Consider the following 14,896-nt stretch of genomic DNA (forward strand, 5'->3'; position numbering starts at 1 on the left):
AATGTTCCGGCCCAGACTCAATGTCTTCCGCAGGCTCACGGTAAGGCTTGGGCCTCAGTCGCTTTCTGGATGGGCTGTTATTAGCGCAGTGCCTATCAGAGGTCCGCCAAGCCAGAGGGTGCAAGAGAGCTAACTCAACGCTGCAGACTTGAAAGGCTATCCACAGCTCATAGAGAATGGTCATAGAGTATTGAGTACGAGATTGTCATCGGAGCATAGAGCGTTGTGGACTGTCACCTCCCGGGCCATAGAAATGGAATGTAAAGATAGAAAAGAGACCGCAGCTTTCAATAGAGAACTAGAATGGTAGCTCAATGGTGTAGTTCCTGATTTTAAAGAAGAATCCTTCATTTGATTTCTAGCTGGTGTTGGCGTACTGAGTTAGTTGTGTAGAAAACGGTGTTTGTTTATACTGCTGGCCTCGTACACGTAAGGGGGGGGGAAGTTCTTCCACAACTTATTATTCGTAATCATTGAAACAGAGTTTGAAGTATCACAAATGGTATGGTATTCTACTACGGGTACAGGCAATTGCCGAAATAAGAAGAGAAATGATGTTACCCTCTACTCCCATGCTTAAATAAGCGCTCGCCAGGCAGCCTATGATGCTTACTTTTGGCTTTTTCGCCCGTCCGACTTGAACGAGCTTGCCCGCTTTCCTTCTAAAGTAAAAGCTTTCTTATCTTTATGGGGCCATGTGTTTGGCCCCATAAAGATAAGAAACCTTTTACTCCAGAAGGAAAGCAGGCGAGCCCGTCCAAGTGGGATGGGCAAAAAAGCCGTACGAAAACGTCACGAACAGCTCTTTTCCAATGGCTGGCCACCATTTAGCATAAACGGTGACGCCAGCCAATGTAAAAGAGGGGTGGGGCTTAATGCCCTTTACCGAAAATACCCCAAATCATTAAATGTCGCCAGCGAGACTGCGCATGTGCTTAGCCTACACCAGACGAGACCTTAAAAGCTGACAACAACTATTGGTTTTAGGGTTTAATTACATTAAAGAAGGCAATGAAAATAAACCCCCTTTATGTCGCATCTGATCTCACTTCAACTTTTTGAGTTTCCCTGAAGGTGACATTATGCCTTGGACTCAAACACGTGGCTGTCGCATGAAAGCCTGTAACGCAGCTGAAACGAGAGCGCTAACATGCTCTGGAGCACGGGTACTCATAGTACGGCCCGGCAAGCCTTCCTTGGCGGCCCGCGGACCTTGCAGACATAGTGCCTGTGCTGTGTCAGCGAACACCGCCGGTTGCAGCAGCGCGGAGCTGCGAGGCCGGGAGATTCTTTTAAAGGCCATTTACTTGTTAATGAGGCTTTGTTGTATTTCACCTCTTCTTAGCGCCCCTGCATCTCCCCTCTGATTGAGTGAAGATGCAGGGGCGCTAAGAAGAGGTGAAATACAACAAAGTCTCATTAACAAGTGTATGGTCTTTAAAAAGACCTGTGAAGTACTTGGGTGCGGTGGCTGTGTGCATTCCCTGGAAGCTGTCTCAGCGCGGGGCGAAGTGACAGAGGACAGCAGGGTGAGGTGATGGAGGGCAGCAGGGAGTGAGAGCAGGGGGTGAGGTGACAGCGGGAGGAAGACAGAGTGCGACAGAGGGAGGAAGAGGGAGGGAGAGAGAGGGAGAGGAGGAAGACAGGGAGAGGAGGAACACAGGGAGAGGGGGAAGACAGGGAGAGGGAGAGAGAGAGGGAGACAGAGGGAGGGAGAGGGCGGAGGGAGAGGGAGGGAGAGAGAGGGAGAACGGATGAGGGAGGGAGGGAGACAGAGAGAGGGAGACAGAGGGAGGGAGACAGAGTGAGTGAGACAGAGTGAGTGAGACAGAGTGAGTGAGACAGAGGGAGAGAGACAGAGGGAGGGAGACAGAGAGGGAGGGAGACAGAGAGGGAGGGAGACAGAGAAAGGGAGAGAGATAGAGAGAGGGAGAGAGATAGAGAGAGGGAGAGAGGGAGGGAAACAGAGAGAGGGCGGGAGGGAGACAGAGCGAGAGATAGATAGATAGATAGATAGATAGATAGATAGATAGATAGATAGATAGATAGATATGTGTGCATACCGGGTCTGGTGGCTCAGTGGATGAAGGTGTCCACTGCAGGGGCCTGTGTTCAACCTCATGGTCATAGTTTTTTTTTTTTGCTCTAGCCCCGCCCGCTCCCCCACTGGCCCCGCCCCCACCGGTGCGGCCCTCAGCCAGAAACCACACTGTAAATTTGGCCCCCCGAGAGAAAGTTTGTGAGTACCCATGCTCTGGAGCCTGGCAGCAAACCGAGAACAGCACGTACTGACCCCCCCTCCACAAACAAGACAGGAAGCCACCTTACATGGTCTGGAGCAAGGGACTCCCCAGAAACGCCTTCTCCGGGATGGCTTTGATGTTGTTGTTATGGAACCCTCTGAAAGGAAAACAGAACATCATTTAAACAACAACATCATTTATAGCATTAGCTTTAAAAGTGCTTTCCGAATTCGTGGTGTGAGCACGTTTCTTGTCCTCAGGCCCGTGACAGATTGTCTTGAGGTTGAAGACGGTCGAGAAAAGACCCCGTTGCAGTTACTTAATGAAATCGGAGCTAAAACATCTTGTCCCCATTCCATTGGAATGCTGGTCCAAAGGAAAGAAGCTAAGACCACAGCCTCCAAAACTCATTAGGTTGTCTTATGAAAGAAGTATTATTTGATAGGTTTTCCCAGTTTCACAAATCCCAGGGGTAGTGTGCAGTAGTGCATCATGGAATTTGTGTAAAAAAACAGTTATTTCTCGATACATAATTTTACATAGTGTACAATTGTTCACTGTTGACGGTCAGCCTGGTGTGCAAATATACATTTCTTTTCTCTTTTTTTCTTTGTGATTCACAGCGCAAATATTTTGCTAGCTATCAATTCCCATTACTATCCTGAAAGGGGAATTACTCGAGCCCTTAGGTGCGGTGCTTAGTTTGGGGGAAAACAACTAAGTGAGAACAGAATTGTGCTGCATGTGTACCATCCAGCCTGCACAGCTAGGGGTGGAGTAGCCTTTTCAGTTATATTGCACCGTGAGTATAGTGGACATTGTTACCGCACAGGGAGTTTTCACCTACAGATCATTGCTATCAGGTGTATAAGTATAACACATTTAATGGAAACAAATCATCTGCAACACTGAATTTATTGAGTTGTTATTCAAAAGTCTAGGGCTGAAAAGAGTGTCTGGAATGACATAGAGCAGCAGTTCTTAACCTTTTGACTTCTATGGACCCCCACACTGGAAACCGGGGTCCCTTACCTAAGCAATATTTATGATTAGAGTATCAACACAGTACACAAAAATACAGACACAAGTATACATTGAATATACAAATTATTAAATATTTTATATAATTCACTAGCATAATGTATGCAAAAACTTAAATTTTAATTTTAATCGGATTGTTGGAGTGTTTCAAAATGTGGTTTTAGTTCTAAAAGGCGTGTGTTTTTTGCTCCAAATGCAATCTCTCTTTTTATCGGGGTTTACTAGTGCTCCAAACAGGGGCACCAATCATCCATACTAGATATTTCTGTGTTACTTGTGCTTCTCCAACAGATCAAGATAAAGGGGTCGATTATGTTGGCGGGTGGATCGCCACCCGCCAACATAATCGACCCCGTATGGCGGTGGCGGTCTGCCTGCCAATTCCCCGGAAAGACCGTCCACCGGTTTTCCGCCGGCCACTCGTCGACAGGGCGGCATAAAGGCCATAACACGGTGACGGTGTCTGCTAGACACCGCCATCCATATTATGATGCAGGCGGTCACGCGCCTTTCCATGGTGGCATTTCCGCCATGGAAAGGCTCGTGGTCTTTGCTGTTGGGGGCCCGTAGCGGGTCCCCAGGGTGTTGGGGGGTGCACATGGGGGGTACCTATGTTACCCTCCTGCATTTGCATGCACACGGTGGCATGCAAATCCACAACATGTATTTTTGACATTGCGGCGGGTGCTGCTTACAGCACCGCCCGCCGCAATGTTAAAATTGCAGTATGCGCCCGCCAGTGTGGCGGGCGCATCTTAATGTATATGGCGGGATGGCTGCGACATGGGCAGTCGGTCCCGTGACTCGATGCGGTGGCGGGCAGACAAAGATACCAAATTAATTTTGAGCCTCCAATTTTAAATTCCTTCACACAGAGCATTTTAAAATTTTCAATTTTACTTTTTATTTATGCATATTTCCTAAATCTGCTATTGTTTAATTTCTAAACAGCCGTAAACTCACTAAGTAGGCATCATGGAACCGCTAGGGGTCCATGGACCACGGTTTAAGAATCACTGACAAAGCAATGTGACTTTAGTAGCTGCAACCAAAAATGCGAAACCATAATTTGATAGGGAAACACAATATTATTCCACCATGACAAACAGCATATGCAGTGAAATTCATGCCTGCTTTGACAACAATCAACGTGCATCCAACCACACTTCAGTGATGGAGCTTCTGAGCCATGATTATTACTGAGGTGGAGATATACATGTCAACATTTATTTATATTTTTAATTGTAAGATTTTACATTCATTCTGTTTAGTATTAACAAAAGCCAATAATTATCAGAAGAAGATTCTATAAATTCCAGCTATTGATGTGCTAGCTCTGTTATGCATCTCACCAGAACGCTGACTAGGTCATACCGCCCAGGTATTTTCTTTGTATTCTTGTACTTGTAGTCCTGGATTTATAGTGGGACAAACAGAGCTGATTTTACCAGAGTGCAATGACAAAACCTGTAATGGATGATTTTTTCATGCATGCACCTGGGAAACCTTAAAGCTCTGATATATCAGCTTGCGGTGGAGGTCATGTGATACAGACCATCCGTGCTGCAGGAAGAAGCAGACTAGAATTATAATCCTCACATTGGAAATTGTTGACAAGTGATTGTTGTCAAGTGTGGGGGGAACCGGTATTTTCAGAGTCGCTGATAGGCCTTTAAAATAGATGTCACATGTCTACAGCGGCCGTGTTCTGGATGAGAAAACCTGGGGTTGTGACCCTTACCCATTCTTGATCAGATGTATATCGTGCAACGTCATCCCAGAGAAATCTAATCTGGGGACCGGGCCTAACTTCAGTTAGTTGATTAAATAGTGATCCCTGTGCAAAAATCTCTTTGCGCAGAGATCACATTTATAAGTAGTACAATGTGTATTGCACCTGGTAATTACCCAGTGGGATAAAGTTTGCACCCTCCTTTATATTTCCGTAGGTCAAACCTGACAGAATTTAACAGGAGAAAAAGATCTGGTGCTTACCGAGACATGGGGATTTCGGTGTGGTAAGCATCAAAATAGGCATGTTGTTCCCCAAAACATTTGAAGATCTCGCGGTCATATTTTATTCTTTGTGATGAATATCGCATCTGACAAGGGGATCACAGATGCAATACAGAAAACAACATAATGTAACAAAAATATTGTGTAAAAAATAGCATTTACAAAAAATACTGTGTTCCTATACTTATAATGGAAAGTACAAAAATATTGAAAATATCGTTTCATACTAATATCATTAAAAACATACACTAATATATATATATATATCAAAAGAAGAAGAGCACCCAACATTTGAAGGCCTCACACTAACGTGACTTTTATGACTTGTTTATTCGCAGGCAGCATTCCAACAAGGCCTCGTATAGCACAGCTCAATTTCACAGCCACAACTTAGTCAAACGTTTCAGGCATCATCGCCTTGCTCACTGGCATGGCTGTACAAAGAGAGAGTGACACATCTCGCTTATTTAAATTCGTTGGTAATGTTCCTCCCATTGGGCGTTAACGCAAAGTGATTATGGTTATTGCAGTTTCTCATCATAATAAACCATTTTGGGATGCCGCTTTACCATATCCTTCAAACAGCTTTAAAAAAAACACAGTGGGTCGCTGGGCAACTTACGAGGCTGTTCGAATGCTCGCTTATGCCAAACGAATCGTAGCACGTAGTTCCAGTTGTACCGATTTCATAACAGAAGTACTGGACCTGCGCTTCTGCGGGGGTGCCTTCCCGACCATGGCGCTGGCCGTAGTAAATCAAAAGAAGAAGAGCACCCAACATTTGAAGTCCTCACACTAACGTGACTTCTATAACTTGTTTATTCGCAGGCAGCATTCCAACAAGGCCTCGTATGGCACAGCTCAATTACACAGCCACAACTTCGTCAAACGTTTCAGGCATCATCGCCCTTGCTCACTGACATGGCTGTACGAAGAGAGAGCGACACATCTTGCTTATTTAAATACGTTGGTAATGTTCCGCCCATTGGGCGTTAACGCAAAGTGCATTATGGTTATTGCAGTTTCTCATCATAATAAACCCTTTTGGGGTGCCGCTTTACCATCTCCTTCAAACAGTTGTAAAAAAAACACAGTGGGTTGCTGGGCAGCTTACGAGGCTGTTCGAATGCTCGCTTATGCCAAACGAATCGTAGCACGTAGTTCCACTTGTACCGATTTCATAACAGCAGTACTGGACCCGCGCTTCTGCGGGGGGGCCTTCCCGACCATGGCGCTGGCCGTAGTAAATCAAAAGAAGAAGAGCACCCAACATTTGAAGGCCTCACACTAACGTGACTTCTATGACTTGTTTATTCGCAGGCAGCATTCCAACAAGGCCTCGTATAGCACAGCTCAATTTCACAGCCACAACTTCGTCAAACGTTTCAGGCATCATCGCCCTTGCTCACTGACATGGCTGTACGAAGAGAGAGCGACACATCTTGCTTATTTAAATACGTTGGTAATGATCCGCCGATTGGGCGTTAACGCAAAGTGCATTATGGTTATTGCAGTTTCTCATCATAATAAACCCTTTTGGGGTGCCGCTTTACCATCTCCTTCAAACAGTTTTTAAAAAACCACAGTGGGTCGCTGGGCAACTTACGAGGCTGTTCGAATGCTCGCTTATGCCAAACGAATCGTAGCACGTAGTTCTACTTGTACCGATTTCATAACAGTAGTACTGGACCCACGCTTCTGCGGGGGGGCCTTCCCGACCATGGCGCTGGCCGTAGTAAATCAAAAGAAGAAGAGCACCCAACATTTGAAGTACTTCACTCTAAACACAATACATATTTGAATAACTCCATTAATTTGTAACAAATATAAAACTCTTAATATGAACATTAATTAATATATATATATACATGGTCCGCAGGGATTTTTTCCATGCGGCCATTGCAAGGCCTGCAAAAACAGTCATTTCTGTAAGAAGGTCAACTGTAATGGGATTTACAAGGAAATTACACAATTCCTAACCTGCAGCTCCACCTTTGTTATTTATGTGATTGTGTGCCCTTGCAAATTATGGTACATAGGGAGTACTACCTTGATGGCAAAAAAACGGGTGCTTGAGCACTATCGGGCCATTACACACTCCGATGAAAAATATGCTGTGGCACGCCATTGTAATGAAAGACATTTCTCCAATCCTGGCCTCCTAAGATTTTTTATTTTTTATTTTAGAACAAATCCCGAGTAATCCCAGGGGTGGAGACAGAGTTCTGAAACTAAGACAGAGGGAATCTAAATATATCGTAGATTTTCAGACCAAACACCCCGGGGGATTGAACCAGGATGAGGAGATGGCGGTACACTTGAAATAATGCCTGGAGTGTTTACTTGACTTTAGCTGTTACTTCTATCTCCTTGGATTTGAGTATACTCTGACTCCTGTTATGCATTCATTATATTTATTTTAATTTCACTTGGTCTATGTACCTGTCTCGTGTATCCGTTGATCTACGATCTGAAGATACACAGCAGGCTAGATTTGTTTAGCTCTGATCTCCAACCACTTCCTCCATGTTATTAACAGTTTATCAGCACATTAGAACATGAATAGCAATATTGTTTGATGATTTGCTGTTTCTCTGTTTTAAGATATTAATACTGGTTTTGTTCTGTTTCACTTTCAGGAGGGAAGGAAGGAGCCCAATCAATCACAAGCAGGAGCACGTTCACGGGCTTCCTACCCTTTTCCCCACTCTCTCACTGCATATGGATGAAGGCTGCTGGTGTTGGGGTATGGTGATCTGTTATTTACACAATGATATCATTGTTCTTCATGGACTTTTATATGTACCTGGACCACAGGGGCACTTGCCATGCACTGCTCCCATTGGAGGCTTATCGGTATATGTGTAGTTGCTATTTGAGCGAAAATGACACACTCACATATATAATGACATCAGCATGCTGTTGTTTTGTACACAGTTTTGTGAATTTCTCACACAACATGTTCGCCTGACCAGGGCGTGTGTTACAATATCCCCTCGTATCCTGACAATTGTTCGCACATTAAGTGTATTGACTGTATCAGAATTCCAGACTTTCTGTTGGTCGAGGTCGTGTACTCTTGCCTATAATTACGGTTTTAGGCTCCCTGGCACTTGCCTATACGGTTTTTCACGTTTTTTACATAGTGTATTGAATCAGACATATATGTACATACTGTATTTTACCAGCACACATGATTTACGTTTGTATTGCCATTACAAGATGTCTGCCATGTTGACGATACGAACTAGGTAAAACAAATCTGTTGTCCTTTGTTACTGTTTACCCCTCCAAAAAAACTTTATCATTTGCTCACTCACTTTCTTTCCTTACGTGATCAAGACTCTGCATAGAGTTGAAACGCGTTGTGTGAGGAATAAACACCTCTTTGGATATTATTTTGGATCCTGGTATTTACTGGTGACTGAGAGCGCAGCATTGAACTTTGTGGGGACATATATATATATATATATATATATATATATATATATTTACTTAAAAAACCATAGGTTTCACACATGTTATAGTTAGGTGGATATTTCACTCGTAAAAAACCAATGAAATTCCCCCGTTATAGTTAGTTCAGATAACTATAACTTGCGCGCCCGCAATCCACTGCTCATGACGTCACATATTACATCACTCATGACATGGTCAGTGGCATCACTCATGACATCACTGATGACATCATCCTTGTGATAGAGTGGCGGTTGCGCGAGTTATAGTTATCTGAACTAACTATAACGGGGGAATTTCATTGGTTTTTTACGAGTGAAATATCCACCTAACTATAACATGTGTGAAACCTATGGTTTTTTAAGTGAATTTGCAAGGTTTTTTAAATGCTAATTCCTAACTATAACGTGTGTGAAACCTATGGTTTTTTCAGTGAATTTGTACGTTTTTTTAAATGCTAATTTATTTATGTATTATTATTTTTTTGATATATTTATTTTACAATAAACTACGTATTAAATTATTATTATTTTTTTTTTGGTTTTCACCGTGCGCGCACGGTGCGCGCACCCCCGCGATGTAAAAAAAAAAAAATAATAATAATCTTCTGCCTTCGGGGTCCTTCAGGGACCCCCTGACAAAGGCTAGGGGGTCAGGAACTCTCTACCCTGCCCCCTTTTCACGTTCGCCACCTTCCTTTTTCACTCTCGCACTGAAAACAAACAAAATGGCGGCCGACACTTCCTGATTTCGACCGATTCGAACGTTGACTAACATGTAACCACCAATCAGAATTACGCTCGCGCACGTTAGGGTGCTCGCACGGTGCGCGCACTGTGCGCGCGTATAGATATTGATATGCTTTTAAATGCTATTTTCTCAGGAAATACTGAACAGATTTACCTTACACCAGACCTGCAAAATGCACTTCCTTGACCTTATGGCTACCTCTCTGCCAAATTTCAAGTAATTCTGTTCAGCCGTTCGGGCTGTAGCTGCGTCTAAAGGTCCTATGGAAAAATGCATGGGGAAAACGTGTTTTGGGACCCCCCTTTTTTCTCGGCCCCCGCTTGACGAATCACCCCAAGACTTTCAGGGTAGGAGCTGAACGGAGCGCCCCATTAGTTTTGAAAATTTCGCGAGGATTCGTCAACCGGCGCCAAAGTTATTCAAAATAGAATTTTGAGATTTCCTATGGAAACACGGTCCTAACTATAACTATCTACTGGCGACCGCCAGTAGATAATATATATATATATATATATATAAGAACTGTAAATACAATTCTTTTTAGCATTGAATTTGTTTTAGGCAGGGCTTCAAAACCAAAACTTGATGAAATATTCTACTTATGTGCTATGGGACAATGTGTATTTGTATTTTGTTTTATGCTGTTTTTATGATCATGCTATTGGTCGATTAATAAACTACTATATATATATATATCAATGCTCCATTTTCAAAAAAGAAACGCCGCACTCACGGGACCCCATCAGAAGTGTTTTTATTAACAAGGAACGCGTTTTCGGTGTGCTGCCTTTATCAGCTTGTTATAAAAGTCTGCACATTCTATCATGATGTCGATTTTAAACAGGTAAGTCTATTGTGATTGGATATGGCCACTTAACAGCAAAAGAGGAGCTTGATTTATACTGGCAATTGCACCGCCATGCAGGAATCAGTGTACCGCCGCCACCGATGTCGACAGTAATCCATACTGTTGGGAATGTGGCCATTTGATCAGCTCCAGCGTCGAGTGCAGTAGGGTCCTGTGGTTGGACGAGTGACCCCGTGAGGAGGTGAAATTCCTGGCACAACAGAGGTTTGACCTCTTGTGATGGAGTGAGCCTAAAAGAGGAAAGTGAATATTTACGTAAGATAGCGCATGTAGTGGAGATGCCCATACAGAGGATATTGGACTGAAAATGCAATTGAGCCATGAAGGCAGGATATGCTCAATTTCCCTCATGCGCTTTACCGGACTCGAAATCCCAGAATGCAACATGGGGATTGGACATCGGTTTCGGAGATGTAGTCGTCTTTTGCTGTTAAGTGGCCATATCCAATCAAAATAAACTTACCTGTTTCAAATCGACTTCATGATAGAATGTGCAGATTTTTATAACAAGCTGATGAAGGCAGCATGCCGAAAACGCGTTCCTTGTTAATAGAAACACTTCTGATGGGGTCCCATGAGTGCGGCGTTTCTTTTTTGAAAATGGAGCATTGATATAAAGTATGGATCACCGCCATACCAGCTGCACCCGTCCACAAGAGTGCGAAGATTGCCCTTACGGTGAACTCTGGGAGCTTGATATATATATATATATATATAATAAGGCTAAGAACAAAGGCCCCGAGAGGCATCAACAATGATGAGGAGCTCTTCATACATCTCTAGAAACACTGCCCTAAATTACTATAAGGACAATTAGTCAAGTACACAAAGAAGAACAAGTGAGAACGGTGCATAAAGTGACTTTTAAAGTGGTACTACACCAGGTTACAGCTGAATGCACAAAACCAACATCACTTGCATGTACAGGACTAATAAGTAACGTACTAACATGCAAGATACTAGATTAATCTGCTGACGCCAATATATATCAGCAGGAGAACTCAAATATAAAGCCTAACTGTGTAATTTCCCAATTTGTTTTATATAATTTGAGCACATTAGTATTATTTTACTACAAATCCCACAATGCAGCAGAAAGGCAGCAGTGGGTATTAATAGATGAAAGAGACAAAGGACTCACTAACCGTGAGAAAAGCCAAGGGCTGAAACGCGTTGGTGGAGGTTGCGATAAGGAAATAAATTGCTTTGAATACAGTTCCTGAGTGCCACGTCCTTTGTTTTGCATTAAATTAACACTGGGTCTGGGTCCGACCCCTACGTGGAGCACCAGCTGCTGAGCGCGCCGAGTGAAGGGATCTCATTGTTGAAAGATATATATATATATATATATATTATCTACTGGCGGTCGCCAGTAGATAGTTATAGTTAGGACCGAGTTCCCATAGGAAATCTGAAAATTCTATGTTGAATAACTTTGGCGCCGGTTGACTTATCTTCGGTAAATTTTCAATGGGGCGCTCCGCTCAGCTCCTAACCTGAAAGTCTCGGGGTGATTCGTCAAGCGGGGGCTGAGAAAAAAGGGAGGTCCCAAAACGCGTTTTCCCCATGCATTTTCCCATAGGACCTTTAGTCGAAGGTACAGCCCGAACGGCTGAACAGAATTACTTGAAATTTGGCAAAGAGGTAGTCCTCAGGTCAGGCATGTGCCTTTTGCTTAAATGGTGTAAATCCGTTCAGTAGTTCCTGAGAAAATCATAAGGAAAATCACATATATATCTGGGTGGAGCCTAACCACACAACTCATCGTGAGATCTGATTGGCTGTCAGCACTTCATCCAAGAAGAGTTGGCAGCCATCTTGGAACCAATATACATGATAGCACCTCATTAAAAAGCATTGCAGTTAATAGAAGGTTTTAAGACTTTAGTTACATTATAAATCATTTGTTGATGGTACCATACTCATTTTAGGAATTGTGGTGTGTTCTAAGGTGATTTTAACATGTGAAGAAGCCTTCTGCTGTGATATCATGAATCATGTTTGAGAGAAAACTATTTTCTCATGCTTTTCCCACAGAGGTTTGGAAGGTGATGTATAAGCTAACTGAGAGCATATTTTCTGCAAATTCACATTATCTTTCTCAGTCATGTGAGAATGAAGTCTGACATTCTCAGTAAAACATGTACATCCAACAAGGGCAGAGACTGTCAGTTGATTCCTTTGTGTTCTACTGCAGCTTCCCAGAGTGTTCTAAAGAACAACTAGAGCGCTAACAGTCCTACTTATGACAAACGTATGGCACACCTGAAGCCATCTTGGTTGGAATAAAGTGGTAATTCTTAAAACATTTAATTTAAAAAGGAACAAAATGAGGGGGTTCATTTTGCCATAGAAAGTATGATTAGTGATGCAGAAAGAAAAAGTAGGGCACATTTTGACTTCTCAAATCCTCTTCTATTTCATTAAAAAATTCTGACATGCAGACTGAAACATGCACTTTCAATACCAGCAGCAGACTTCCCTGGTGAGCAGTAGCTTTACTACAGTGATCTAATAAGCAACTAGAGTGCTAACATTCTGAATTTATGGCAAATTTGTGACACATCTGAATGCCTTCTTGATGGAATCAAAGTAAAAAACTGAAAGTATTTCCTACTGAGGAGACTGTAATAAATGAGAAAATTAGGAAACATCATAACAAATAAGTCTCCCAAAATGGCCACCAGAGACAAAAGAGCCCAAATGTAGCCCAAATATCACCCAGATGTAGCCCAAGTATAGCCCAATGACAGAATGTCCCAGAGTGTTCTAACGAACAACTAGAGCGCTAACAGTCTTACTTACGACAAAAGTATGGCACACCTGAAGCCATCTTGAATGGAATAAAGTGGTAACACTTAAAACATTTAATTTACAAAGGAACAAAATGAGGGGATTCATTTTGCCATAGAAATTATGATTAGTGCTGCAGAAAGAAAAATTAGGGCACATTTTGACTTCTCAAATCCTCTTCTATTTCATAAACAAATTCTGACATGCAGACTGAAACATGCACTTTGAATACCAGCAGCAGACTTCCCTGGTGAGCAGTAGTTTTACTACAGTGATCTAATGAGCAACTAGAGTGCTAACATTCAGAATTTATGGCAAATGTGTAACACATCAGAATGCCTTCTTGATGGAACCAAAATAAAAAACTGAAAGTATTCCCACTGAGGAGACTGCAGTAAATTAGGAAACTTCATAACAAATAAATCTCCCAAGATGGCCACCAGAGACAAAAGAGCCCAAATGTAGCCCAAATATCACCCAGATGTAGCCCAATTATAGCCTAATGACAGAATGTCCCAGAGTGTTCTTAAGAACAACTAGAGCGCTTACTGTCTTACTTATGACAAACGTATGGCACACCTGAAGCCATCTTGATTGGAATAAACTGGTAACACTTAAAACATTTAATTTAAAAAGGAACACAACGAGGGGGTTCATTTTGCCATAGAAATTATGATTAGTGCTGAAGAAAGAAAAATTAGGGCACATTTTGAGTGACTTCTCAAATCCTCTTCTATTTCATTAAAAAATTCTGATATGCAGACTGAAACATGCACTTTTAATACCATCAGCAGACTTCCGTGGTGAGCAGTAGCTTTACTACAGTGATCTAATGAGCAACTAGAGTGCTAACATTCAGAATTTATGGCAAATGTGTGACATATCTGAATACCTTCTTGATGGAATCAAAGTAAAAAACTGAAAGCATTTCCTACTGAGGAGACTGCAGTAAATGAGAAAATTAGGAAACTTCATAACAAATAAATCTCCCAAGATGGCCACCAGACACAAAAGAGCCTAAATGCAGCACAAATATCACCCAGATGTAGCCCACATGTAGCCCAATGACAGAAGTGTGCAAAACACTTATTTTTTTGTGTATTTGCAGTTTTATATAGTGCAGACTTGTCAGGTATTGGAATGCTTTACATGAGCATTGGTTACATCACACAAGATCAAATTCATTTTGGTTGTAGACATGGGGAGATTAAGTGATTTGACCACAATCACAGAATGTTGAGCTGAAGCAGAAACTCCAACCTGTTTCCCCAGTTGCAAAGTCTGCAGCTCTGGAAGTAACACCACATCCACTCGCCAAGGTGCAACATTTAATCAAGTGGTCAACTGGATAAAAAAACATAAAGATTACAAATAATTTAAAAGTTCTTTGTCGCTATTTGAAAACTCAGAAAATATGTCCTCATTTTAGTTTTTTAGAGCACTAAGCATAATTTTGATGCAAATAAGACCCTCTCATATATGTAATTTCTAAAGGAAATACTCTAGGTATTACAGTTTTGATTACATCAAGATGACGTCAGGCGTTCCACACTTTTGTAATAAATATAGAATGTTAGCAATCTAGTTGTTCATTGGGATACTGTTGAGAGGCAGAGGCCAGGGGCACGGACTCTGAAAATTGAAGGCAGGTAGGAGAGTGCAGAGGCAACAATTTGACCACACTAGGCAGGCAGGAAGGGCAGTGGCAGGACAACAGACTATGGAGGGC

General features: G+C 42.4%; 1 protein-coding gene across 2 annotated transcripts in view; it reads right to left on the minus strand.

The window, feature by feature from the left end:
- LGR6 (leucine rich repeat containing G protein-coupled receptor 6) overlaps positions 1 to 14,896 on the minus strand; it is a 1,163,733-nt gene that overhangs the window by 111,994 nt on the left and 1,036,843 nt on the right. For both annotated transcript variants that reach the window (XR_014978909.1, XM_085645134.1), the window contains exon 8: positions 2,329 to 2,400. Coding sequence is in view for 1 of the 2 variants with exons in the window: in XM_085645134.1 (XP_085501260.1) it covers positions 2,329 to 2,400 (72 nt within the window). In the remaining variant the exon portion in view is untranslated. The remainder of the gene's footprint in view (positions 1 to 2,328; positions 2,401 to 14,896) is intronic.

The sequence above is a fragment of the Triturus cristatus genome, chromosome 1_1 (genome assembly GCF_964204655.1).
Source record: "Triturus cristatus chromosome 1_1, aTriCri1.1, whole genome shotgun sequence".
Lineage (NCBI taxonomy): Eukaryota > Metazoa > Chordata > Amphibia > Caudata > Salamandridae > Triturus > Triturus cristatus.